Source organism: Chamaea fasciata, unplaced genomic scaffold (assembly GCF_029207755.1).
Source record: "Chamaea fasciata isolate MVZ Bird 193981 ecotype frontalis unplaced genomic scaffold, bChaFas1.0.hap1 SCAF_3, whole genome shotgun sequence".
NCBI classification, from domain to species: domain Eukaryota; kingdom Metazoa; phylum Chordata; class Aves; order Passeriformes; family Sylviidae; genus Chamaea; species Chamaea fasciata.
Genome location: NW_027094088.1, coordinates 50,902,987 through 50,930,281, shown reverse-complemented (window position 1 = coordinate 50,930,281; position 27,295 = coordinate 50,902,987). Strand labels below are relative to the sequence as shown.

Sequence of the window (27,295 nt, the reverse complement as noted above, 5' to 3'; positions counted from 1 at the left end):
CAAAGTACTGCAGCAACAGCTGTTCTGGAAAGCAGGTTGGTTTTTTTTTAACATGCCCAGGTTCAGAATGAACAGAAATTGTTTCACAGAACACTGTCAGAATAGAAATCAAATACAAATGTATCTGTGTGAAACCTGAGCATGTATTTTTAGGTGCACACACCCACACACATATGCAGCCTGAATAGTTCATTCCCCTCCTCTGACATAATCAGGAATGCCTTCAAGAGGAAAATGAGCCCAGGCATGCTCCTAACCCAATCTGCCTGTGCCACCCCTATTTTAACTACATACTGTATCATGCAACGGCTTGAAAAGCTTTTTATTTCCCTGACGTTTTCCTTCCTCTACATTCTCACAATGCTACTCAGTTTCTTTTAGCAACACAGTAATGCAGCAGATCAAACCTGAAATTCTGCAGTTTAGCGTTGAGTACCGAAGACTGCAGTAATTATACTAGGGGAAAATTCTCTCCAAAATATTAGTTCTCCTTTCCTCTTCCCACATTGGCTTAAGGCTTAAACCATGACCTAAGATCCTTTCAGCAAAATATCAATATAGAATCACTGCAGTCACTTGCAATTAGCTGATGGCAGCTTATTTACATTCCCATCCCATGAGCAGATACTCGTATTTTAAGCAGCAGTTATCCAGAAGGCTTTTCATTAACACACACGTTGTCAGTTTCAAGGTTATTCAGACCAGCCACAATATCTGCTTCCAAAATTAAACCCGCACAGCTACAGAGGGGTCTTTAGAGTGTTTCCAAATCTCCAAATCCCACCTTACATCTCCTGAACTGTGGCATTCCTTCCCTCCCAGCAGTATTTGCTTTACCTTTTGTACGTCCAGATGGCCTTGATCACTTGCATCCTTTCAGAACTTCTCTATAGTAATATATAATGCCTGAAAAATCATGCTCTAAGCATATGGAGCAAGGTTTGCTAAAAAGGATGATTTCACGATTAGTTAGACTGCTGAAAAACCTTAGACAGGAAGCAAACATTTGCAGCTGGGTTTCAGAGAAGAGGTGTTCTGTCATAATGTGGGAAACCCTTTTGCCCTAGTTGCTACCCTGTTGTGTTCTCCCCTCCAGAAGCTCTTCTGGTATTTCACAGGCATCAGAGGGTGCTTTTCCATTAACAGACTCCACCAGGAGTGAAGGATTCAGTACTCTGTCCTCCATTCAGCCCCACAGGGAGCAGCTGGCACAGCAGACCAGCATTCCTGAAACTGCTCCTGCAGGACTGACTTCGCTGCAGAAGGAGCATTTCTGACATCAGCAAAGTGAACAGGACTTCAGTTTGGCAAGGCGACACATCACACACCCCCCACAAAATCACCCCTGTAGTACAACAGTCTTCAAAGCAACAGCAACAAAGCTTCATTTTAACTGACACCAAAACCTGGTTTTACTGTGCCCTTTAAACTTAAGGCAACTGGAATAATTCTATAAAGAGCAGGTGTAAGAAGTTACTCCAGAGAACGGGAAAGAAGAACCCACACCATTAGCTGTCTGGTATTTATTATTTTAATACAGAGAACTCACAACAAAATATTCTCTAACAACACACATAAATGATATCATAACCAATTGTTTTAATTTCATCAACATTCATTTGCTATGTACATATTCTTCCATCTGCAAAAGTGCAATCCAAGAATGTCTCAACAAGAAACCTTTATGGACAAGTATATTTTTGCGGGGTTTTCTCACCAGTGGCCTTGCAACATGTTTGTCCTTGGTTACTTGGTACAGGAAAACGAGGAATACATGGGAGGGGGGGAAAAAAAAGGAAAAAAGAAAAATATTGGGCTAGATGCCTCCCTTGTAGGAATATTCCTTATTTTTCCAATTAAACTCATTACGAATACACTGCTCATTACTGGAAATGTTAATACAAATAGACTATAGGATAGTCTATGGTCTAGCTATAAAACTCTGTAGTTTTAATGACTCTGCAGCATTAGACAGAACGACAATTTCAAGCTGTTCACGTTGGTAGATGTCAAATTACACATCAGCATATAAAAGATGTCCATTTTGTTAGTTATGGTTATTTTGTAGACATCTTACTGATGGATTGAATCAGTTTTACACATCCAAAATATGAAGTCTACCTAAACGCAAGCCTCTCCTATGGAAAGGAGAGTTAACTACTGGAAAGAAAAGCATTTGCACATGCAACTCCTATTACTATCACAAGGAGTATCGTGCACTTAAGAAGAGTAGAATGAACCTCCAAATCCAGAGGACTGCATTCTCATTTACAAAACATATTTCAGGCAAATTTAATCTGACTATGGGCCGGCTTAAAAAGAACACACAGCATGAGAAAAATGAAAGGTAATGAAGACTAAACGAGCCAAATAAGCAAAGCAAGCAGCTCCCCAGATAGGGAGGTAATTTCCCTTATGATGCATTTGTAAGCTCATAACTACTTCCAGTGCTTGTCAAGACAGAAAGCAGAGCAACTGTGGTCTAGTTCAACCTCCAAAGCAGCGATTAGGTCCCAAAGAAGTTGCATTTGCCCTTCTACTTCTGCAAAGCCCAGGAAACTGCCACGGCCAACGGTGAGGGCTCACTGCTTGACTGGAATCTGCATGTTACAGAAAATCGTGCATTCTGCAGTAACCCAAGAGCAGCTTTCAGTACCAACAAGAAGCAGGGAAAGCCTCTAAAATTAGGGATAATTAACTTTGGAGTGAGAAAGTTCTGAAGAATCTTTCTGTAGCTCAGCTGGTTGCCACTGACGATCATTTTTACAGTGCTATGTGTGCTGCTAGCCTCCAGTTGAGAAATGCATTTTACAAGAAAACAGGCATTTCCTCAAGCAGTAGATAAGATTCAAGAACAGAATTAAAAGGAAAAGGTGGCTAAACTAAACCGCTTTCTTAGGATAGATTTGTATGTAATTCCTTGTCAGTATTGACTTTAAATGTACTTCTCCCTTCCCATTTTCTCAGTCTGCTCTATTCCTGTTATTGACTTGCATGTATTATTCAACCTCTCATACACTTGTTTTTAAAGCTGACCATATTCACTTTATTGCATGTCTACTCATTTTTGATTGTCACACATACAGGTCTAGAGAGGCATCCAAGAAACTCAAAAGGCAGAATTATAAATTAAGCTACTCTAAGGGGAGCAAGCAAACAAGTGTCTAGGACAACTCCAGATCCCACTTCTCTCCTGCCATGTGCATTGTACAGTGACACCTCCTCTCACCACTGCACAAAAAAGTGGGCCCACAATGCCATGTATCCTATGTGGGAATTGACACCCCAGACCCACGATGTGTGACTGGCACTCAAGACCCAACCTATAGTAGGAGATGTATGCTTTTATTCTCTCTTACATTGTTTAATTACAGCAGTTTTGTCTTTGCTGCGTGATTTTAGGCCGCTGTAACAGCCGCTGTTTTCTGTCTGCTTTGGCTCTCATGGTACTGCCAGGCAACACAACCCCAACCTTGTTAGCCACCGTAACTCCAGCAGGTTGCTCAACACACCACGAAAGCTGAAGGGCTCATCCTTCTGGGGGAGTTAATCCAAATTATAATTTGATTGCTCTTCAGAAGGGAAATCTACACTGCACAGCTAATTAGGTTTTATCTGCTAGAAGCCTTCTTCCTGCCAGGTATGCCCAGGCCAGGTCCTGCTCCTACGGAAAACGGGCGCAGTGCTGGTCCCACTGCAGCTGGGCTTGGTGTAACTCTGTGGTAGCCATGAAAGGACAGTGTCAGAAGTCTCTCAAAGTCTTTCCCATAATTCTCCCAGAAGAAGAAACAGGTTTTCCCAAAACTGTGGCAAACAGGGCAACTGCACAAAATGCCAAGAACGTGCTGCAGACCCAAAACCAAGCCCAGGAATTTGCACAGAAGGAGAGGAGCCACCAGCGGTAAAGGCTACCACAGCCTGCTAACACGGCTTTTCAGCTGGGTGGCAACCAAGGACACTGCCACTCAAACTGTGCCAACATAAGTGCTCTCTTTGTGCGGCCTGGGTATTACTGTAATGCTAAAAGGAGCTAATTCTGCAGTGGAGACAGCCAGGAAATGAGACTCTGAACTTGGCATTTTTACACACAAAGAAACATGGATATTCAACTCATGTTTTATGTGCACCATAATTTCTTAATTCAGCAGAAAGTGTAATTCTCAGACCAACAGAGGAAAAAACACTATTTTGGCTTCTGACTTTTTTGTTTTCTTCCCTAGGGTGGCAGACTACCAGGGCCATTTTCAAGACTGTGATTTCAACAGATACACTCTAAAAAGATTCTAATTTGGAAAAAAAAATACTTCAGAAGAAACAAAAAATAATCCCACCATGTAAACAGAAAAAACCCCCCCACACTTCTCCAGTGGACAAACACTTCATAAAAACACTATTGAGAAAAGAAAACAAAACAAATGTCCCTTAAATCTCAACTGATTTGAGAAACCAAGCAAAAAATTAATGACCTATTTTAAAAAATTTATTTAAGGAAGGGAGAAATGGGAGTTAAGAAACAACAACTGCAGAGTCTACAGGGCCAAGCTCCTTGATACAAATTCACTGCTTAATGCAGTCTATTATGTACAGCACAGAGGCATGTAGAAAGTAAATATGCTAAGTTTGCAAGTCATAAAACATCTCGGGTTTAGATCCTAGACTGAACACAATTTTGAAAGACAAAGGTGCAGCAATCAATTGTTTTTTGAAAGTGATGGCATGTTTTGTACTCAGTACCTCTCAGCTCATACAGGTCTGAGGGCCCAGATCCCACTTCATGGTTCTCCTTCCACACCAGGCACACAAGCCTGCAGCAGGCAACAAAGCCTCAGTCCCAGCAGGCACATACAATCACATCCCCATTCAGCTCAGCCAGTTCCTTCCCTAAAACGTCTGTGAAGAAACACCTTTAAATAAAGCATTTTAAGATCTCCAGCTTGTTTTGGTATGAGCAGATGACCCAGCTGGGAACATGACAGCCCTGTTGGAAGCAGCACTACTGCCTGCACTATAACTCAGTAAGGGCAATGCACATCAAACACACATGGCAGGAAGACACAATGCCAAAAGAATTCATTCAAGATTGCATTTTCTGGCGCACATTTACATTCACTTGTCATGATACCTTAGTTTACCCTGGTCGTGGGAAATCTGAAAGAAAGCCTGCTGAGGGGATGGGCAACACAGGGCCAACTCCTGCACCCCTGGGAACCAATGCAAAAGGCTGAATGAGTTCAACAGTAACAAAACCATTTCTTTCCAAGGATTTCCCATTTCCACCTAGCTGGAGGAATAACCCTATGCAATTACCCATTTTCCAACTGGACATATTTCTCTGTCCTTTATGTCTCCCAACACTCTTCCTGTAAACTGTATTACAACTATACAAAAAATAAACCCAAATCATTTTTAGCTGAACTTTACCCCACACATGGGATATATTGAAAGGCCATTAAATTGGCTTGCCTCCAACCTTCACAGAGATCTTGTCAGGAGGATTCTGGTTTTAACAACATGTATATATACATATTAATATGTACACTGACAAAGAAGCTGCTCTTTCAGTTAGAAAAGAAATTAGATTTCATCACAGAATGAATCCTATAAAAAGATATGTAATAAAGTTGAAATACCCATAAAATAGCTATTACTAAAGCAAAGCTTTCGTCAATAAGCCTCCAAAACTTTAAATGAAGAAAATGGCTTCACGAAGTGGTAGTCTAGATTTCCACAGTGAGGACACTGCTGGACATTGCTGTATTCAGAGAAATACTGCATGCCAATCCGCACATCTATTACTGGCTTCCCACAGTGCTTACAGTTCAGTCGAGCCTGTAAAAAACAAAGAAACAAACAAAAAACCTTTTTGAAATGACCACACTCACCTCTGGAAAAGAGGCAGTCCCCTGCCCTCCCCAGCAGGAGAAGGTGTCAGTCAGGAAACTGGCAGTAATGGGATGTGCTGGTAAGGACATTCCTCACCTGGACTGGGAACTCACAGGCACACACCATGCCTTTCAGAATAAAGACCACCACCAGATTCTGGGGATTGGGTCACCTCCCATTCTGATGGAAGGTAGAGACTATCAAAGTTTATTTTGTGCTGCTTAATCTCTGAATCAATTCCTCAATCCCCAGCAGAAAAAGTGGTGTCTCAGTAAATCATGAATGAAGTATCAAAGCGAAGAGAGCAATTTCATATTTGTGCCATGCAATTCAACTGTTTGGGCTGATGTTTGAACATCATCTGTCTATGAAATATATCAGCATTTTAATCTTTTGCCTTAACAAATGTATAACTTGATCTGTTTTATCAGCACAACACGATATCATGTCACTTCAAGTGTCTATTTAAACATTTATAGTACATATCAGTTTATACAAGCTAAACATCACTTCAACACACAAACTATTCTACAAAATCCAACTGAGAAAGAAGCAACATCAACTGGGTGGATACGAGAAATAATTCAAGGTCATAGGTGAGGAAGGACAGAGCTATTAATATGCAGCTGTTACAAAAAAATGAGACTTCAGAAGAAATCTAGCTGAGAAACACAGACCATCTGACACAAAGAAAGCAACAGGCAGTATGAAAGCTCAGCAAGCCCTTTGGAATACTCAAGAGAAGCAGAAAAGATTTTAGACTGTAAAGAAGTTAAAGAGGGCAAACGAGCACCGAGGGCCTGAGCTGCACTGTAGTTTAACCTCACAGCCCAGTACACTAATGAAAGCTTCAGCTCTCCACTGGAAAGAACAGAAAGTATTGTCTAGCCATCTTGATTTACGGGATTTTCCTGGATAAGGAAAGTAGGAAATTATTAAAGTACTATCCCTGTTGAGATCAGATTCAAAAAGACACAAATCAACAGCTTCACTGCTATCTGCTCTGCTTGAAAAGCAAAAATTTTAAGAAATTCAATCTACTAGGTTATGAATTTTTATGGAATTCTTAACCAAAGTATTTTCTCCTTTACTACAGTCCAGGACATCAGCTAAGAATTAGTAATCTGACAATGGTTGCAGTTCATTATTCTACATGCTAATTTGTGATGTAGAATTAAATATTTTGAAGTAAGGCATGAAATTATTCAAAACAAATCCAGAAAGGCAATTTGGAATTATATTGTATACCATATTTAAATGTCATTCTTCTGTATGCACAGAATCATCTGTAACAATCATGGTGAAACAATAATGCTTATTATCTAGCAATCACAACCACTGCAGCTAATGCTTTTATAGTCAGTTCTTATACCATGTACTGTCACACTGTCCATTAATCATCTAATTAAGCCTCTCGTATGATGAGCTCTTAAATCTTTTCTTGTACATTCAACAGAAGCAAATCAGATTTAAAGCTGCTGACTTTTACAAAGGTAGCAAGTCAATATCAGTGCTTTCTTTACCTTTAAGAGTTCCTTTTTTTTAAGAAAAGTTATAGCATCAAGAGACACTAATTTTGGAGGTAATATATCAGTCTGTAGTTATAATTGCTACCAATGTCGCCTTAACCAGCAGCAGCAATACCACTTGTCTTCAGAGCAACACATTTTGATAAATACGTTAAATTTAAATTAAACTGGTATTTTGCATATTGACAAAATGGCATTTCAGATGGTTTTAAAGAATGCACATTACCATGAAGTTATCTCAGTTTGAATGGGTGCATCTCTGCAAGGCTCCTGTCCTGACCTACAATGACCTATGTGTCCAAGCATCTGGACCGGAGCACTGAGTCATTCCCAGACAGATTTTTTTTCACAGCTGTCTACTCCTACCTGCACAATAGAAGTGCTCTGTCCATCACATGCACAATTAATTCTCTGGAAAGCAAACAATCCTGATGTCTACTCTGGAATAGCCCCAGGCCTCAGATGTTTCTCTCTCAAGGCATATACTAGGTGAGCATTTAATGAACACAAAGTTGCTTCAGGCTGTGGTGGGTGAGCATCATCACCGGGGTCAGCCACAACAAAGATTAAGGAGAGCTGAGTAATCTCCAAGCAAAAGATACTTTGGACCTTTTCTGTTCCCTTGGTACCTTTTTGTTACAATTATGATAAAACACAATTCATGAACTAAAAAACCCTGGAAACATGAAACATCAGCTCAAAATGTGGAACTATACCTGACACTAGTGGTGCTAGTGATGAAGCATCAGATTTAATTACCAGTGAATTTAAAGGGGGCTTTATTTAAAAACATAAATGTATTAACCACTGACCCTTGCAATGACTTTAGTCTAGCTAAAGGCCATTGTACCTTTTAAGACAAAGGGACAGAGACCCATCAGCCCTCTTGTATTGCACTTATAGGTACAGGCTGGAAAAGAAGGAGGAAAGGGAGAAGAAATACACAGCCTTGCCTTTATCTAATCAGTTGGAATTTCTCCTTGTGAGTCTTACTTACATATGGTACTAACCTGACAACAGGGAGATGCTGCCAGAATATCGTAGGTATACATAGTTCCCAGCTGATGCCAGCTTCCATCCCATCGGGACTTGCACTTAATGCAGATAATTTTGTGAACCCCTTCTAAGCAGTCTACACAAACAGCATAGAGGTGCATAAGCCTTCCTGTGGACAGAGAAGACACATCTTAAGGAGACAAAAAGAGAAGATTAAAACAGACATTTTCTGCAATGTGGTATCTAACCTCTAGTAATACAAATTGCATCTTATTTTTTTGCTCTTCATAAAGAGTGAATGATAAAGTAAAAAGTACTTCCCTATAGGAAATACAGAGGGCTTGACTGAAGCTATGCAGAGCTCAGGAACTAGTCAGCACCCTGCCCACTCTCCCTTACATCATTTGCTGGTAGGTCTTAGCAAAATACTTTATAAAAGGAGTCGCTAAAACTCCAGGAAGAGATGCCAGGTTAAGCTGTAAGATCATCTGCTGTGTTTCCAAAACCAGGAGATTGCCCTAGCCTCATCCCCACCTGACATAACAAGTGGACAAGTGCTGAAGCTTATTAGCAAACTTGGTACAGATGTGTTTAACAGCTTGCCGGTATCTTCCAACAAAGAGGAAACCAATGCCCTAATATTCCCCACAGAAAAAAAGCAACAGTCAGAAGAGCAATTGTTTTTCATGTAGTTTCTTCTGACTGTTCATTAACAACAAGTATATTTACATTATATATAGCACATACAAAGACTTTTACATGCCATTCAGAACTATGAATATATGAAGCTCTATCATGACCTTAGACTCTGCATGCACAATGACTTTCAAATCCTGAGTTACATTTAATTCCATAAAAACAAGCGGCTCCGACTTGGAAATCAAGTATTTTCACTAAGCACATGTGATTAAACTAACCAATGCAAAATCTGAGACTGACTTTCATAAGAAAACAAAATTCCTACAAAAATAATAAAGATGTGGAACCTAGATTATGCCTTACTTGTAGTAGCTAAATCAGTTTGCAATTTAATAGTTGGCTATTAGAAGTGGCCTGACACCGAGTACTAATCCTTTAGCACATCAGATTTTGCACTGCTATGTAAGATAGAGCTAAGCAGTAGTGAACTTACAGATCAGCAACAAAATAGGACGTGTTCACCTTGGATTGCAATTTGTGCTCTTTAGCGTCAAAGCACTGAACACATCACAAACTGTAATTCAACAGACACACATCTTCTAACTGTTCTACAAAAATGGGAACAAAATAGTAATAATTTATGACTAGTCTATACCAGACACTTTCAAAATTAACAGTGTGTTTTTACTTGTTTTGTTTTTTAAGCCACCTATTTTAGAAAAACAGGAATAAATAGACTCTTCTTAAAATATACATAAAAAACACACTTGCTAATGTGAGCTGGTAAAAATTGAGTTATTCTACACTGGCATGTTCAGCTCTAGAAAACATGATGGGATGAAACTAAAGTCTATATAATATACAGATAATATATATAATTAATTCTGTTCCTAATAATATAATAAACTCTGTTCCTAAAGTGAACACTTGAGATTGGTGATGTTCAAACAACTCCACGCACAGCAGCTGTGTTGAGCAGGAAGATAAGTAACTTTCCCCATCTCAAGTTCTGCACTTTCTGCACATTAAAATACTACATTCCCCCACCACTTAATTTTCAGCATACTTTTTCTATAGGAAATGAGGCACCTGATATCTTAAACATGCCTGAAGTAAAATGAGTGATTTTCTCTATTGAAAAGAAAATAACAACCTGGTATAGCACCTTACAGCTCAATTTCATTTCAAAGAGTACTTCTGGTAATAAACCATTTTACCCAGGGCAAGGAAGCAAAAATTTTAACAATTATTCACAGCAACTTGTCTGAAAAAGTTTTTCAGATATATCACCCAACAGTTAAGAAATAATTAAGGTTAAAAAAAAAATTTCACAGTTTCATTCTTAGCAGCAACGTTAATGAATGATGAGTTTCACTATTACTAAACCAGCTTCTTGTACTGATAAAATCACAAGCACATTGTGTGACTCCCCATCAAAGCAAATAAGCATAGTTATCTCACATACATATATTCGGTTTATCCTGGAACTTTTCTGGCTTGTATATTTGCCTATCACTTTTTCTCCTTAAAGTACATTAGGCAAGACAGAAACAGTAATGTTAGCATGTATACAGTTTAGTGACTTAGTGCTTAGTGATTTAAGGAAAGAAAAAAAATAAAATACAAAGTCTACTGAGCAAAGGTATGTTATACAACACATATTATGACCATGCATGGTATACAATGTATTTATTGAAAGGTGAGAAAGTTTGATGTTAAAATACCTCAGGTTAATCCCTTACCAACACACTTTTCAACATATAATTCTATGCTTTTGACCACCAGGCTAGGAATACCTTCTCTGACTTATTTTAGCCATGCTGGCTGACAGCAGGCTGCAGGACAGGCACATCTAGCCATGTACCAGCCTGATCACTTAAGTTTGGGCCACAGCTTTCAGGCAGAGCTAAAGCTCATGCTGGCCCCCATTCATTTCCCTAGGAGGAAAAAAGAAACATGTGCTATGGTCTCTACTCATCTGAGAGCTAGGACATAATCAAGACATAGTTCAACCACGTACAAGTTTGGAATTAAGTCCAAAGTAAGTCTAAAAACCTCCACTGCTACACTGCTGCTTTAACACACCATATTAAAAGCTTACTCTTACTACATCCAACCTCTCCAGGCCTGTGTTAACACAGCCTTTTTCATACTTAAGAAATAATACCTTGCTATTAAACAAAACTGATACTCTCTGGTCTGCAAGCAGGTGAAAGGTACCTCACCCTCACCAGTGGTACAAATACAACTTTCACCCAGACTGCAGCACAGCATGCTTAAATTGAAAAGGCTGTTTAAAAGGCTGAAGTGCATCTTGGAGTAAAATTCCCCAGAGATAAATGAGCATGTGGGTGCCCCAGAACAGATTGGCTGGAAAACCTTCCCATGGTCTACCTAGAAATCACACCAGAACTTGTTTAGTTGCAAGCCCAAACACAAGGCATGGATCATTCTATACAGCATCTTTTTGTAATTCCTTCTAACTGTTTCAATCTGATCCATGTGAGTATTTTGGACATTACGTCAAGCTTTACAGAACTGCTTAAAAATGCAGAATTGGGATGAAAATCTGTAATGGCAGGGAGAGGGCATAGAAAGCAGTTCCATCGTTTAATGAAACCTAGCATGACTGACAGGCAACCTGTACCTTGAAGGTGACAGGGAACATCATACTCAATCTCATCATGTCTTGATGGGCTAAGGAACAGTGTCCCGTCCACCAGCGGAAACTGTTCAAACACTGGCAGCGCCCTGTGGCACAGGGCACAGTTTACAACGTTCCTGTGGCTGGCACTGAGGGCAGCAAGGATGAACTTCCGAAGGTCCTCCCCTTGCCCCACCTGGGCGTCGTCTTCCATCCGCACGTGGAAGGTATTCAATTTATGCCTGGGGATGTGAGTGAGCAGCTCAGACAGATCGAGCCTTCTCAGAAACTGCACGGGGGTATCGAAGTGTCCTGATCTATGTGCTTGCAAGCCAGCTGCCCCGTAATCAAAATGTGCATTCCTGAACATGCCCCCACCAGCCATGTTCTTCTTGTGGGGCTCCAGGTGAATGGCATTCTTCAAAAACTCTCCCAAGTATCGCGAGGAACGAGGGCCGCTGAAGTGCGTGGGGGCGAGGATGGAGTATCCGGTGGGCGGGGACTGGCCAGGAGAGACACAAGGGGAACGGACGGCGTAGCTGCCACCCATGACTCCCTTCTCCTGGGAGTTCTGCCTGTCCATGGAGTGCCTCCGCTGGAGGTCATTACTCAAGCCTTTCTGTGGTTTGTTGGCCGGCCTGCCTTTTTTGGCCTCCTCTGCTGACTCTGTCATGGACCTTCCCGTACTCTTCTCCAACACAGATTTCTTCTTCTTGTCATCCTGCATTCGCTTCACCTGGTACCAGTCCGTGTCCTTCTTTAGATGACCCTGCCCACAGCGACAGGAGCAAAACCGAAAAGCCAGGTCGTATCCCTTCTTGGTCCACATGTTTTGGCGACACTGCTTTTCGTTCCAGCTCCTGGCTCTGCCAATGCAATTGAACTGGACGAGGATGCTGCTCTCCCACTCGTAGAAGCATTGAAGGTGCATCCAAGTGCTGTAGGGACAATGCTCGTTGTTGCATATAACCTTCTGGTAGTCATCCTTCTCCAGGTCCACCGGCCTTCCAAAGCTACAGATCAGCGGAGTAGCACAAGGGGCTTCTGTGAAAGGCAAAACAGATACATTAATAACTGAATGGCCCATTTATTGCAGTACTTTCTTTAAACACTGTGACAAACACACACAATTCTTACTAACAACCTGTATTACTAAAGGGCCACAAGCATTAGCTCTGGGTCAGTGCAAAAAGCAGTATTTGCCAAAAAGAGATAATAAGCATGTGAAAGGAGGTAAGGAAATGCATGAATAAGAAACAAAATTACACTACACTCTGTTTAATATTCAAACCCAAAGCACCTCAGAAGCATTAGCCCTCCTCAAGCATTTGTGAATGCCATTGCAAGGCCTTAAGAAGCAAGGAGAAAGCACGGTGAATGTTTCTGGAGGGCTGCTTTGAAGCCTGAGAGGCAACATGGAGAGAACACACAGAGATGTCTGTTTGAAAAACAAGTAAGTAATACAAGTAAGTAAGCAGGTAAGGCCAGCTTCACAAACATGGGGAGAGGCAGGAATTGATCTTTTTTCTGGGGACTAAGCAAGAAACAACAGCTAGGGAGAGAAGGAGGAAGCAGAGAACTTTGAAAAGTAAGACAAAGAGCTTACATTCCTAGTACAAAAAGGAGTGCCTTCATTACATTGCTTAGGCAAATATAGACTATATCACCACCACTCACCTTCTGGATAGCTAAATTTCACAAACTAAACAGTTCTGCAGCACAGACAGGTGAAAAAATCCAAATGCAACACAGTATTTTATCAGCAAAGTAGCAGCTTTGCCATATCCTTGAGCAAAGACAGTTTACTTCAATTACCTCACAGCAACAATATCAGCTTCTACACAAAAAAATGCTCTACAATAAAATGTTCTGCATTTATGAACCAATGACGTTTCCCAGCTCCTCATCAAAGTACCACAGACTACATATGACTCCCATTGCTGGATGCTCTGTTGCAGCTGGGAGGCTGAAAGGGATTGGAAATTTTCTACTGGAGTTTTTGTAAGAACTTTTTAGATGCTGTAGTGGGTTGACCCCCACCAAAGATGCTTACTCAAGTATTACAAATATTTCTTCTCTGTATTTCTGTCTTCCTAATTCTTCCACTTCATCAGGAAGTACTGCTCCAACAGGGCGGTCAGGCTGCCTTTTAACCTCTGTATGGCTGCTTTCAAATACTAGCAGGCTTCTTCAGGGTCTTCCATGGTCAAGTGCTGCCTCACTATCTAAAACACAGCAATCAGCCTCCTGAAGTTCCCTTGAAGTCTCAGCCAGAGCCCCAGAACTTACGGCAGAGATGCACAGAGCCTTGAGGAGAGAGACTGCTATGACTGAAGTTTTGCTCCCTTAGGACTTAAAATTTTTATCTGATGAGCAGGCAAAAAACCACTTTGTTGCATTGTTTTTAATCCCATTCTTATCACTGCTTGCACAAATAACACAACATAATTTGCAGTAGATTGAGAGGTTTTATGCTGCTAGATGTACTTTGACTCCAACTCTCAGTAAGAGATACACTATCCATCATCACCTGTCCTACAGTAGTAATACACAAATCAGATGATCTACAACAACGGATCTTCGCTTTGCTAGTGATCCCTTTCCCAGCGAGTTTTTGGAAAAGGCTATAAACAAACAAAATGTTCAAGGCTACCTTCAGTAAATTCAAGATTACTGTAGTTCTTAAAACTTACTAACACCAAAGAAAGAGGCATAAATAGCACAGAAAAACTTTCCTAAGCCATTCCCTGGAAGATGTCACATCCTTCACCTAATTTCTCTGTCTCTGCTTCTAATGGCAGAAGTGGCACACTGGCAAGCAGAGTTCTTCTGCAGTACCTTTCCTTCAGGGAGTGGCATACAAAGTGCAAGCAGAACACGTTCCCAAAAGCTTTCCTTTAAAGAAGAAAATGCCTATTTCATTACAAAATATGGATTTTTCAGTCATCAAAAACAAATTACCAAATCGGAGAGATCAGAGACAAGAGAGGCTTTCCCTAGTGACTCTGTGAAAGTTCCTTCTATACGTGGCATATTTTTATTTGGAGTCTCTGAAAAGCCTACTAAGAACGTGCAAGTTTGGCGATGTCTTTGAGAAGCAACAATGTTACTGGCTACCAGTGACTAATTTTTCTCCACTCTTTTACCATATGTTATTAAGTATAATGTTGCTATTATTTACTATAATGTTGCTGGCCAAGAACAAAACTGAGTGGTAACTTACCCGCTCTGAAACAAAATCTGTTTACCAGTTCAGAGAGTTTTCCCACCCATTCTCCCAGACTTAGATTCAAGTCACACTACCACAGCAAGCATCTCTGCAAAGCTTTTCTTCATTGGGAGTCTCTCTTTCATCATACTTAAGGTCTGAAATTATAGTTCATAGTTACAGCATCCTCATGCAATTGACCTCAGAGAAGCCAGTTAAACTGAACCCACAAAAGGCAAATCGTCAGAAGTCACATGTGAGGCAAGGTACCAGAGGCACCAGTATGATCAATACTCACTTATGCATTTCCTTTATTCATCTATTTTGGTACCTATTCCTTTCCGCCATTGCAAGAAGGCAGCAAAAAAAAAGAACATGCCAAAAATCCACTTATGCTCTCAATGTGTTTCAGAGAGTAAATTTTCTAACAGTTCCAGGTATAATTATAGCTGACAGCTGAGAAAGTACTACACAGACAAGACTAGAATTGAATACAGACACTATACTTGTTCATCCATACTGGCACAGTTAACTGACTAAAAAAAGGAAAGTGTTTCCTTGATTAGCCTTTGAACACATTTTTGAGTTTATACGCAAAAACATAATCTCTGGCTTCCTGAGAAGTTTAGACTCTTCACTATGTGGACAAAAATTGAAATTAATAAAATAAGTGACTGAAATACAAAAACCATCACCACAGCCCATGTATTCCACAGAATACGTCTGCAATTACTTAATTATGATCATGTACTGGGTGTCTGGAGGCTAAAAGAAAGGTGACTTTCAACAGACTTTGCTTCCCCTTTTCTGAGTCAGTCAATGGAAGTACTGTGGAGTGAGATCTTCTCCAGTTTCCCCTTAAGAATTTACAGATGCCAGATTACCTGAGGAACTTCTCACACAGTGTAACTATGGTCAAGAAAAGGCAAAGCTGCAAGTTCTGGAGAGCTATGTCTTCTTCCACATTTAAGTTAACTAGATGATTACAGAGTTTTCACACATTCCCTCATCTGATCTGCAATCTACACAGTGTGAATTGACTGGTCACATGATCACTGCAGCAAAAGCACATCCAGAGCAGCTGGAAGGCAACAACAGAATTAACAAAAGCCTTCCATCAGGCAAAAGACTCCAATGAACTGTTAAACGGTGGCACTGAGATTGCCTTGGAGAACATCATTGCTAAGAGGAGAAGCTGGTCTCTGCTCATCTCTTCTGGGGACTCACCTGACATTTCACTAGTGTCACTGCAGCTGCATAGGAACTACTCCAGAAAACTAACAGGTCTCTCTGCCACGTTGCCATGCTCCACAGCACAGGTTATGCCAAGCTAGTCAAAGCACTAGTCTGCTTTCACTGACACAGATTTGCTTTTATCAAGTCTGCTGGTTTGGAGAAGGCCTCGATTAAACTGCTGCAGTATTTCCACAAAAGAAATTGAGAAGCCCAGCATGGCTAATTCAAGTGGTCTCAGTAGAAAGTTCTACTGCTTTTTGTAGTTTTCCTGTATTTAAGAAAGCAGAAAATTCCACTACCTGAAAAGCATATAAAAACCTCAAGCCAACATTTGGTTTTGCCACACATTTCAAGTTCCAGCAGGTGCATCTGTACAAAACAGACTGCAGGACCAAACATCCCTTGCAGACTTCTCTGTACCCATGTCTCCTGCCAAACATAACCATGCCACATGTTCCTGCATAAAGAATAAATGAGAAACAGAAAACAGCCATTTTAGTGCAATGTTCCCAGTTCATGGCAACAGACATGCCTTACAAGCAAAAGAGACAGCATTCAGATCAGTATGGGAGACACATTTTCGGTAGTGTGAAGAGCTCTTCCCATCAATTCACATCCTTAAAAGTGGTCTGGGTTATTTAACCACCATTTTATAAGTGAGACAGAGCACGTTATTCAGTATTATAAAACTTACAAAATTCTTGTTATCAAGCCCTTGTACTTCCCATAATTAGAAATAATTCTTGAGTATTCTTCAAAAAGTCCGAGCTAGAATCACTGTCCTAATGTTATATGATGACAGTGTTAATGACGACTGTCAAGAGAGATTATGACGGGGAGTAAATAGAAATTACATAGCCAAACTGCCCATCCACACCTATAGCCCCAAACTGGTTTGTCACCTAAATTTAATTTGCTTCCAAGTAGATAACAGCTCAACAAGTTTCTGCTTTTCAAAGCTGTGGAACTGAACTTCAGAAAATGAAAGATTACATGGTATCAGAGCAACATCCATTCTCCCAGCAGCCCCTTTCAAAAGAACACCAAACTAACAATAAAAGAATTTCTATTTAACTCTCAGTTTCAAGACGGGTTTCACAGCCTAAGAGAACAAAACAAGACAGCGTGCAGTTTTGTGTAGCAGAACAGCTTCAACGTAGGCTGTCAAGTTGCAACTACAAGCGCATGCTGCTTCTTTCAAGACGTTACATTTCCACATAAAAGAAATAAATGTTTTCTCATATTCCTCTGTAGTGATTTGGAACAGTGACTTTGAAAATAGTTGGAAGGAGCAGTACGTAAATGTCTTCTAAAACAGAAATAACATACAATATTCCAAACACGCGTACATTTGTGCAAAGATAGCTCACTGTTTAAACAAGGTTGTGATCTATGTTTGACAGAGCCACCATAAAATTAACTTTTCTTTCAAAAATGAGAATATGACAGAAGACTGCAAGGAAGCTGGATTGGCTTGTTTGGCTTTTTCTCATTTTTTCTGTTCAGGTTTATAAACATTCATAAAAGCCAGGAATAGGAATTGAAACAGAACATCTGAGAAATACCTCTTTCAACAAAACAAAACAAAAAGTCCTCCCACATGAACTGGTTCTACCTTTTAATAAAAAAGAAAGGCAGTATATGAAGACCACCCTTCCCATTTTATGACCCAAATGAAAGTAGTACAACGACAGCTGCCTGAGGAGCTTCCCTCTGGTGAAGTGTATTAAGGAGAATGTTGTTCACTTCTGTTTACGCACCCATCGTAAAACCAAAGATGCACCCAGCAAGCCAAATGCAATGATTCCATGGCTTCAGTTTCGTGACTGCTCTCATTTGTTCCAAGTCCTCAATGCAGATGCCTAAAGCAAAATTCGCTCTTCCCCTGCTACGCTCCCACATTATCCATTGTGTTAAGCACCAGAGTTTTTCAGTCAGTGAACAGAAACAGATAATTATTTCCCATACTCGTTGGCATAGGTTTCAGCTCACTGCACAGATTTGCCATCTCTGGTGAAACTCAAGGGAGGTGTTAAACATGTGAGGCTGGGGGCAGAGGGAGAGGGAAGTGCAGTGGGCGGCTGGACGAGACAGCCCTACTGTCATCTTAAAACAACTGTCAGGCAACAGTAGGTTGTTATGGATCTGGAAAAAGAAATTATCACCAAAAAAAGGCTAAGGTCTTGGCACCAGACTGGTTGCAAGACACTTACTATGGCTTGCTCTTGGTCTACTCTTACTCTAGCTTCTTTTCATCTAAGCCAAGGACACACTAGTTGCCCTTACCTAGGTCAGAAGGGTTCCTGCAGGACACATACCTTGCAAACCAAGCACTTTAACCTCTTCCCTGCTTTCCCACAAACACTGCTCTCTTCACAACCTTACACAGCTAGGAGCTGTTCACTCTGCCAGCCTGAACCAGAGCTGAGTCATTCCTGGGGAAGGCCACTCCCTACCAACCATCTGCATGAATCTTCTCAATTTCCTCTGCCATCAGCACAGCTTTATTTTAATTGAAGTCATACAATATTACTGCACTAATACAGTAATGCAGCTGCAGAAAATAAACCACCACCACAACAAAACGGACAGAAGGAGAAAGTTTGAATTCTTTGATGCATTTGCTTTGTTGAACCTTGTAGTACAATCTAATATTCCAAAGATTACCAAGGTGTGACAAAATACTCCTAACTGGTTAAACAGTACAAAAAATATGGCAATATAGAAATGACTGGCCACTTTCCTAAGAGCCTAAGTGCAGCAGAGGAATGCAATGAGAAAAAACGTTTCACAAGTTGATCCAAAAGGCAGGCTTGGATCTTCAGTGTAGCAACAACAACAAAAAACAGCTGAAAAACAGTAAAAGAAGTCTTCCAAAACAGCTCGGGTCAGGGCTTATATTGGTAACACTCATTGATGATGACTGGTATCTCTTCAAAACTTCTTAAGCAATCTTTGCCGAATGATCAAGACAAAAGCTTCCAGGAGGATTCTCCAGCAGGGAAGGGAAACAAACAAAAAAAGCCATTGTTAACAGGCTTTCTTACATGCCATAAGACTCCCTCACGCTCTTGGAAAGAGAGGCCAAGGCCAGCAGTCCTTTCTCAGTAAGCAACAGACAGAGCCACTGCCATTGCAATGAGGAGCTGTCTCGAGTCAGTCTGGCTGATAGCTTTACATCTATTACGCACCTACATATTGACATCTTCAATAGGTGCCAATCCAGAGCTCAATCCTGCCCCCAAGGACCACGCAGCTGCAAGCAACACCTACTCTCAGAAGGGATTTAAGGAGGACAAAGCCATAAGCAGCCCAGTTCCTTCATGCATTACCCTATGTGCAAGAACTCACAAATTCTATTATGTGAGTAGTAACATGAAGTGATCACCTTCCCCTAGAAAAGATTTCAGGTAATTTGGAGCCACTAAACCCTGGTTCAGCTCAGAATTTAGGTGATGGGACTCCCAGAGGGCTCCCAGCTGCTAGAAGCATCTCCATGCACCTCACTTATGCTAACTTCACACTTGACCTCAAAGGCAATCTCTTGATGATAAAAAAATAAGTTAAAAAAACCCACACCTAGCAACTTGAGAGCAGCAGGAAAATACCATGGAAATCATGAAGGCTTAACTCATACCTGTCACATTAACACCTTCTAAATAACAGCACAGTCTGAGCTAATGCCTGTTTATGAAATCAGCAACTAGCATGTGATACAGTTATCAGCAGCTCTCATTCAACCACCCACTCCCAGCTCAACCATCACCTCACCAAAGGCAGAAAATCAAGATTGAAACTGTACAAACTAAGGAAGAGAGGCACTTGCATGTGCCCAATACTTTTGTAGCTTGTTTACATAGCCATCTGTGCTCCAAGCTGAACCTACTGCCCACACTGCTGAAACCCAACATAAGAATTAATATGGTCCTGTAGAAATCATAAAGCACACAATAATCTGTACAATTATCATCTAGCCAAATTAGCCAGTTTCTTTCCATGTAACATGTGCTGTCCAAATACAAAAAACAATCCCAAACAAAAGCTTTGGCTTTTGCTTGGGATGCATAGACCCTCTCTGTATAGGAGAAATCTTGCCCTGGCTCATTCAGTAACACCTGAATCCAACTAGAAATATCCCCAGAAAACAGACCTAAGCCTCTACCTCTATCAGTACCAGGTCAACTATGCTACCCCAGTACTCCCATGTGAACTCCGAATTGGTTTCATGAGGTCAGAAGACAATTGGCTGCCTGTGCCATAAGCAATCATGCCTCAGCTAGGAAGACTCCTCAACATCACGTGGATTTTTCTGATGAGTTCTGTCATGGTGAATGCAGAGATTAATGACAATCTCAAGATTGGTGGAGCTTAATGTGTTTTTAACATTGGTTGTTGCTTAGTCTGCACATGAACTGTCCCCACAGAAAAGCACTTCCACCATTAAATCCTCTCACTTTAGCCTTCCAAGATCTTTTAATAACTTGAACTGCTACAGAGAACTAACCTTGGTGCTTCAAGAAACAGTCATTCTAATATTAACTAAAGACTCTACTGCACCTGCCCTAGCAAGTTTTCAGTGGCAAACTCCAACTCGTGCTGGAAAGAGAGATAACTGTGGCATGCAGTAGATGCCCTAATGCCAAGCACAGATGTAAACACTGCAGGCTGGACTCACTCAGACTGAGAGCCAGCTAGCCACCACACTCAGTCCAAAAGCACAAGAAGGCAAGAGAGAAAGAAAAGCAGGTTGAACCAAGTCGTACCTCTTATATTTTCAAACCTAGGGATATTTGTGTCATTGGACTATCCTTCCCAAGTTTCAGTGCAACAGACTGTATTTTATTTTCCATGCTAAAAGCTGAAGAAGCTGGTAGAAACTCAGTGGGAAACAGGAGACGCAGTACCCAGCATCTCTCCAAGACAGAAGCTCCTGAGGCAGAGTTGTTGGTTCCCCCAGACATCTCCCTCACGATTGCCAGGCTGGCTCCCGGCCCTGTCATGTACCCACACCTGTGTGGAGCACAGGGACCTCAGCTGTACCCTGCTCCCACAATGGGTATCGGCAGCAGAGGAGGGGAGATGGGCAGTGCCAGGCACACACTCAACAGCCAGGCTCCAACAGAAGCTACCTCCTCTCCCAGCAGGCATCGGACACAGGAACAGGAACAACAGCAATAGCCCTCTCAAGCCCAGGAACCAGGACTGATAGACAGACTGGGAGAGAGAAAGACATAGGTTGAAGTGAATGCTCTCAAGATAAATGTCACTGAAGCCTACCAGGAAATGCCACTACTCCACTCGAAATCCCACAAGCTTTCAAAATGGAATTACCCACTCCACTGACTAGATTACTGCTTCAAGAGGCCTCTTTGAAATTATTTGAATTTCTATCAAAACAGTTTAAAGAAAACCCATGCCCTACTAATCCTGTTATAATTTAGACACCTTGAAGATTAGCTGTAGTATTTTAATCTGAGCTGAATGCAAGGTTTTCCTCTGTTTTTCTTTTTTCCCTTCACACATGCTGCAGGAAGAAAAGCAGAGCAGGATGGACGTCTGCCAGCCATGACAGTACTTTAATATCAAAGGATGTCCCAGTATGCAAGGCTGTCAGCAAGGCTGAAGAAAACTTACAAATGTCTCCAAGGGCTAGAAATCATTTTGTCACTACTTGTTAGATCACTAGGAGTAAGATATGGGATGAGTACAGACAAAGCAAAGCAATCAGTTCAAAAACTGTATTTCCTTGTATGAGACAGAGCAAATATCAAGCCTAAACCTTATTCATGAGAGCACTACACTTGAGCAATAACTAATCACATGAACACACAATGCTGTCCGGGCTCCGATAACCATTTTGATAGCAAATAACTTAAAAACCCCAAACTTAAATGGGTGTGGGCTCGCTTGCATGAAAGGATAATATTTATTTTACTCAGTAACACCACGAACATGATTCCATTTGCAAAGATTTGCAGAACATGAACTGCATTTGCTACCAAAGCATGTAATCGCATAGATCTAAAAATCCTAAAACTAACATAAAAGTCCTTTTGAACCTGATTTGCATTGATAGAGAGAGCGAAATTTGCATTCAATTGATTTCTGCAGTTAGAAGAACACAATGGTATTATGAGGCAAAATGATTTCCCCTTAGTAAATTAATAGGTATTAAATTTTGCAGTCACTGCAACAGAATAGAAACTTAATTTTCCAGGTGGTCTCACTGATACCAAGGGGACTCCCTCAGGCTAAATAATCAGAGGATGCCAATACAGAACATCACTAGAGTGCCAAACTGGAACCGGATGTTATATGCAGCAGGGAACATTTGACAGCAAATATTAATTCAGGCTTAAACACTCCAACAATTCATTCTCTGAAAGCACATTTTTAAATTAAACATTGCATTGATGAATTTTCTGTCCCTCTTTAACTATCCCACACCCAGGATATCACTATTTTTTTTAGTGAATCATAACTGTTGGCCAGTCACAGCATTCAACACATTAGTCACCGCTGTGCTAACTGCATACACTCTCCATACACTTTTCCTACATTAACATTTTTATTTGAAAGTAAATCAGTCTTACAAATTTTGAAATCCAGGTGAAGTGTTCAAAAGAACACAAATCTGCCAGCAGCTCCACCTGCCCACCCACCAACTCTGCCACTTGTGCAGTTTAAGGATTCACTTATGGCAGGAGGTGAAAAAAACAAGATCTTAAAACAAGTGGCCAGTACACTGTAGAACAGTAATTTAAAGAGTTATGCTGCGGGTTTTTTCAATAGTTTAATTTGGCTGACTTCAATGAATTCCATGTTAAAGGCAAAAAGCACAGCTAAGGAGACACAGCTTTTTCTTTTCTCTAGTCTTCTCACAGCACCGGTGCTGGAGAGAACAGAGTGACCATGACAAGGCGATGAAGCAGCAAGATGATAAAATAGGGACCACCAAGTCAAAGAAGAGGACTTAGCTCTACTGGACAATGAGAAGACGAATGGAAACAAGGCAAAGAAAATGGGCACAATAAGGGATATTAGAGTCAGAAACAACTGTATGTCAAGACTAGAGCTAGACATTTAGAGGATAAAGGGATAAAACAGCTGGAGCAGAGTCTGAAAGTGTCCAGCCTCAGCAAGGCAGAAACAGAATAGGAATTTGTGCCTCAGATCTGAAAGTTAACCCCGTGGATTTTCTCTCCTGATGATGGGGCAAAGTATCCACAAAATGTTACACTCATTCATGTCTGCAGATAAACGTAACCAACTACTGCCATCAATAGGGTAAGTGCAAAATCTCATGCAGTATATAATTTTACATGATGACAGCTCAGACTTTATGAAAAGCAACACAGAAAATTAGCAAAAAAATTAATTTTTTTTTAGAAACATCATTCAATCAGTCTGAAGACAGGTAATCTAAGAAATGAGCCTTCCTGTGACATCACATCTCAGTTTCCCTGTGCACTGCAATACTGTTAAACTAGTCAACCCACACCCCATAACCCCCTCTCCATGATCTGTGCATCACTTAGTGCAGAAAATGGATGCACTTTGGACAAGCAAGATTAATCTATGATATGTCTGATGGAAAATATAGGAATAGAGGACATAGCTCAGAATGTGAATCCCCCTTGTAGGCATCATCGCACTACCTGCTGAGAAATTGAGAGTGCGAGGTGAGAAAAGCCATCACAGCTGGTCAGTGGCTATGCTCCCTGCCTTCCCTTGTGGGAAGTCTAGAACGCTACAAGCACAGCCTGAGCTCTGAACACACAAAAACTGAAACACCACCAAAAAAAAACCAGAAACAAATGCCCTCTTGGGGCAGGAGAAAAGGCTTCTGACATTTCTCAGTCATCATGCCAAAAACTGACTGATTGTTTAAAGGGAAAATTGTGCAGGGATTGAGGCAAAATTTATCAAAATGTAAAAGTGAACAAGAACTTTCCACGTTAAAGGGATGCTGTAATGGCAGTTCCCAAGCACAGGGCACAGCTAGTCAGGGCTGCACAGAGAAGCTCAGAGGAAATTAAAAACGCTATTTTCATTACACCACATGGATGAGGGGCAGAAACACAGCAGAACTGTGAAGACTTAAAAAAAAACTCCATATCTGAATCACTATCTCTTCATGAGTGAAGCAGGGTCCTGATGTGATTGTGTAATTAGACCATCATACTGACATCATGATGCAAAGCCAAGGTCTGCAAAGACATTTTCAACTGTTAAATCTGCTGCTTTCATCTCTGCATACTTCTTCTGTCTTGTCACATTAATGAAAGAAAGGTTATGTCACTAGGATCATCCAGCGCTTTTCCAGGGTACAGGTGGAGTAGGAGAGCAGTGATACCACACACACACAAATTTCACCAGGGCAGCACATGGTGACAATGCAGAAGAGAAGAGCGAGCCCAGGCTCCCACGGGACTGGTGAGCCTGGGCAGCACAAGTCACAGCATGCAGCTGCACAGTCAAAAGCAGCACTGCTAGGAGCTTCCCTGCAACCCAGAAGACTTAATCCACAACCCAGACAGTCTCCCACGAACAGTCAGGACTTGACTGTGCACAGCAGAACTCTATTAACCCCACCACTCACTGCACCAGGCCACATCCTCCATAAACTGCTTAGTGATCAAGCAACCCTCAAGTGCACAGCCTCTTACAAATGTCTGGAGTCTAGTAATGGGCTAGTTGCCTCCAGGGCCGTGCCTACACTACAGTTTCATTTCAGATTCATTGGGCTTGAAGACTTGAGGGAATCCATTATCACTGTCCAATCTTTTCCCTGCACATGAGCCAGATTCCCAGTTCTGCAGCACAACCTGAACCAAAACTGTTGAAAGCTTTGCAGTTATCAGTGAGAATACAATTTATGAAACCTACAGCTCAGGATTATCTGATGGGCAGTAGCCAGTGTAAAACAGATCTAGCAACCACATCTACCCCTCCAGCCTTTATAATTACCTGAAAAGAAAGGAATGATGAGATGCAATGATCCTGTCAAGGCAAAGATCAGGTGTGCTGACCAGGCATTGTACAGCAAATGCTGAAGCCAAGGTTGTACCTCTGTTGTGAAGAGGTAAAAAACGGGGGAAGTGAGAGATTTGGTGAAAGAGTCAAGGGATGTTTTTGCCCACTGAGGCCATGTGGAAGCAGAGAGAGAGAGAGAATAAAAGAGCACCTCAGGTTAGATGTCAGAAAGGCAGCTGCAACTTGTGTGAGGAAGCTGGCCAGCACAGGGGAAGGCTGCGTCAAGCACATGGGACACACAGTCTCAAAACTAAAGAAGACTGACAACCTGTCTGGCTAGGGAGCTGTACCACTACCAGTGTTCACTGGCACCACCTCCTGTGGCATCTGCAGATGGAACACCACCTCATCATCCACAGGCAATACAGCCACACCAGAAATGCATCCCTGCTGCCACTAGTGCCTGAACAACACAAACAAACAAACAAACAAAAAATCAAAGCATTGTTTCTCCCCAACCAAAGAAAAGCCAACTGCAACGTGGATGTTGAAGATATTACATTACCATACTGAAGTCATGATAAAAATACTCTAGCAATATTCTAACTCCTGTTAACCTTTTTTTTTTTTTTCCTTGTTCACTCACTCGAAGCAAATAGTAAAGAAAAAACCTGAAACAAACCCAAAAAGGAAATTCTAATCATTCTCCATGATTCTCTGGAGTAGTACTCTTACAAAAGCAGTCTGGCAAAGACCTTGTGAGCTAAAATGAGTTATAATTAATTGATAATATTTCCAAGGAAAAGTTTCCATTAAATAATACATGGGAATCAGACATCTTGAAAACCAAACTAAGACACTTGGAACTACCTTTCTAACAGCAGTAGGCAAAACAACCGCCACAAAGCATAACACCAGGTGTAGCCACCCTCCCGCTTTTCGAAAAGCATGGAGAGTAAAAAGCTGAAATCCAACTCGGGAGAAGAAAAAAGTGAAGAGCAGGGACTCTGCACTGCAGTTTGTAAACCTAGCAGCAGACCTAACAGGTGGGGGGGTTTTGGCTTAGCAAACCTGTAATAAAGTCTTTGCCTGCATTTAGTTTTAGCCTGACATATCCTTTTGCAGCAAACAAACACGAATAGCAATGCAAGTTCCTGCAAGACACCACCTTACCAAAACCTCTCCGAACCAAAATCCAACCCACCGACCAAAGGCAGCATAAAATGGATGATGCGAAGCGAGCACGTTACCCTGACAAACCCAACTGCTGTACGACGGCAAACAAAACTGACCGAAAAGCAGGACTCCATTTTTAATCGTGACGGAGTAAAGCGGGGATTTTTCAAGGGAGCTCCGAATCAGCCGCTGCCGGCGAGCGCTGCGCCTCCCGCCCGCCGGGGATGCGCTCTGCCCGCGGACCGCGCTCCCGGGCGGCCCGCAGCCACGGCACCCGGGTGCCGCGGGCTCCCGCCGCTCTCAGCACCGCCGCCGGGCGGCCCCCGCCCTCCGGCGGGTCACCGGGCGGGGACACCTCGGCGCGCAGCCCCCGCCCCGCCGGGCGTTTCGGGGAGATCCCGCCGGCGGCAGCCGCGCAGGGCGGACCCAGGCGACACGCACCCGCCGCCCCGGGCACCCACCCTCACGCCCCTTCTCTCCGGGCGCGCCCCCGCCCCGCGGGTCCCCCCGCGCCGCCCCCCCGGGCTCCGCCGCCGTCTGCGCCATTGCGGGAGGCCGCGGGGCCCGGCCCGCCGCTCACCGCTCTTGACGTCTCCGGGCGCCGAGCCGCCCGCGGCTGCCGCGCCGCCCGCTCCGCCGCCCGCTCCGCCCCCGCCGCCCGCGGCCGCCGCTCCGGTTCCGCCGCCACCCGCGGCACCGCCGCCCGCCGCCGCCGCGGCTCCGCCGCCCGCCGCCGCCCCGTTCTCCTGCTCGTCGCCGCTGCTGTTGGCGCGCTTATTCTTCTTGCCCTTGCCGCCCTTCTGGTTCGGCATCGCGGGCCCGGCCGCCGCCGCGGCGAGGCGGGCGGGCGGCGGCGGCTGCGGAAGGCGCCGCCGCCGCTACCTCCGGCTCATGGCGGGGCGGCGGCGGCCGCGCTGCTCTGCGCCGCGCCCGCGTTGGGCGGCGGGGCCCGGGGGGCCGGGCCGGGGAGGGTGAAAGGCGTGTCCCTTCTCGGCCGCCCGCTACCGC

At 42.5% G+C, this 27,295-nt stretch overlaps 1 protein-coding gene across 1 annotated transcript; it reads right to left on the bottom strand.

The window, feature by feature from the left end:
- Nucleotides 1-1,513: 1,513 nt before the first annotated feature.
- HECA (hdc homolog, cell cycle regulator) lies at nt 1,514-27,244 on the bottom strand. The gene is made up of 4 exons (XM_066178979.1): nt 26,868-27,244; nt 11,695-12,735; nt 8,423-8,577; nt 1,514-5,829 (listed from the first exon to the last, which is right to left on the bottom strand). The coding sequence occupies exons 1-4, from the start codon at nt 27,097-27,099 to the stop codon at nt 5,665-5,667; spliced, it is 1,593 nt and encodes a 530-aa protein (XP_066035076.1). The 5' UTR covers nt 27,100-27,244; the 3' UTR covers nt 1,514-5,664.
- Nucleotides 27,245-27,295: the final 51 nt, after the last annotated feature.

Excerpts from the sequence above, each read along its gene's own strand:
- HECA (XM_066178979.1), bottom strand. The coding sequence starts at position 27,099 with ATGCCGAACCAGAAGGGCGGCAAGGGCAAGAAGAATAAGCGCGCCAAC. Across the intron at positions 8,578-11,694 it reads TGTTCCCTGTCACCTTCAAG|GAAGGCTTATGCACCTCTAT; the intron begins GTACAGGTTGCC and ends CTCTGTCCACAG. Across the intron at positions 5,830-8,422 it reads CAGCATCTCCCTGTTGTCAG|GCTCGACTGAACTGTAAGCA; the intron begins GTTAGTACCATA and ends TGTTTTTTACAG.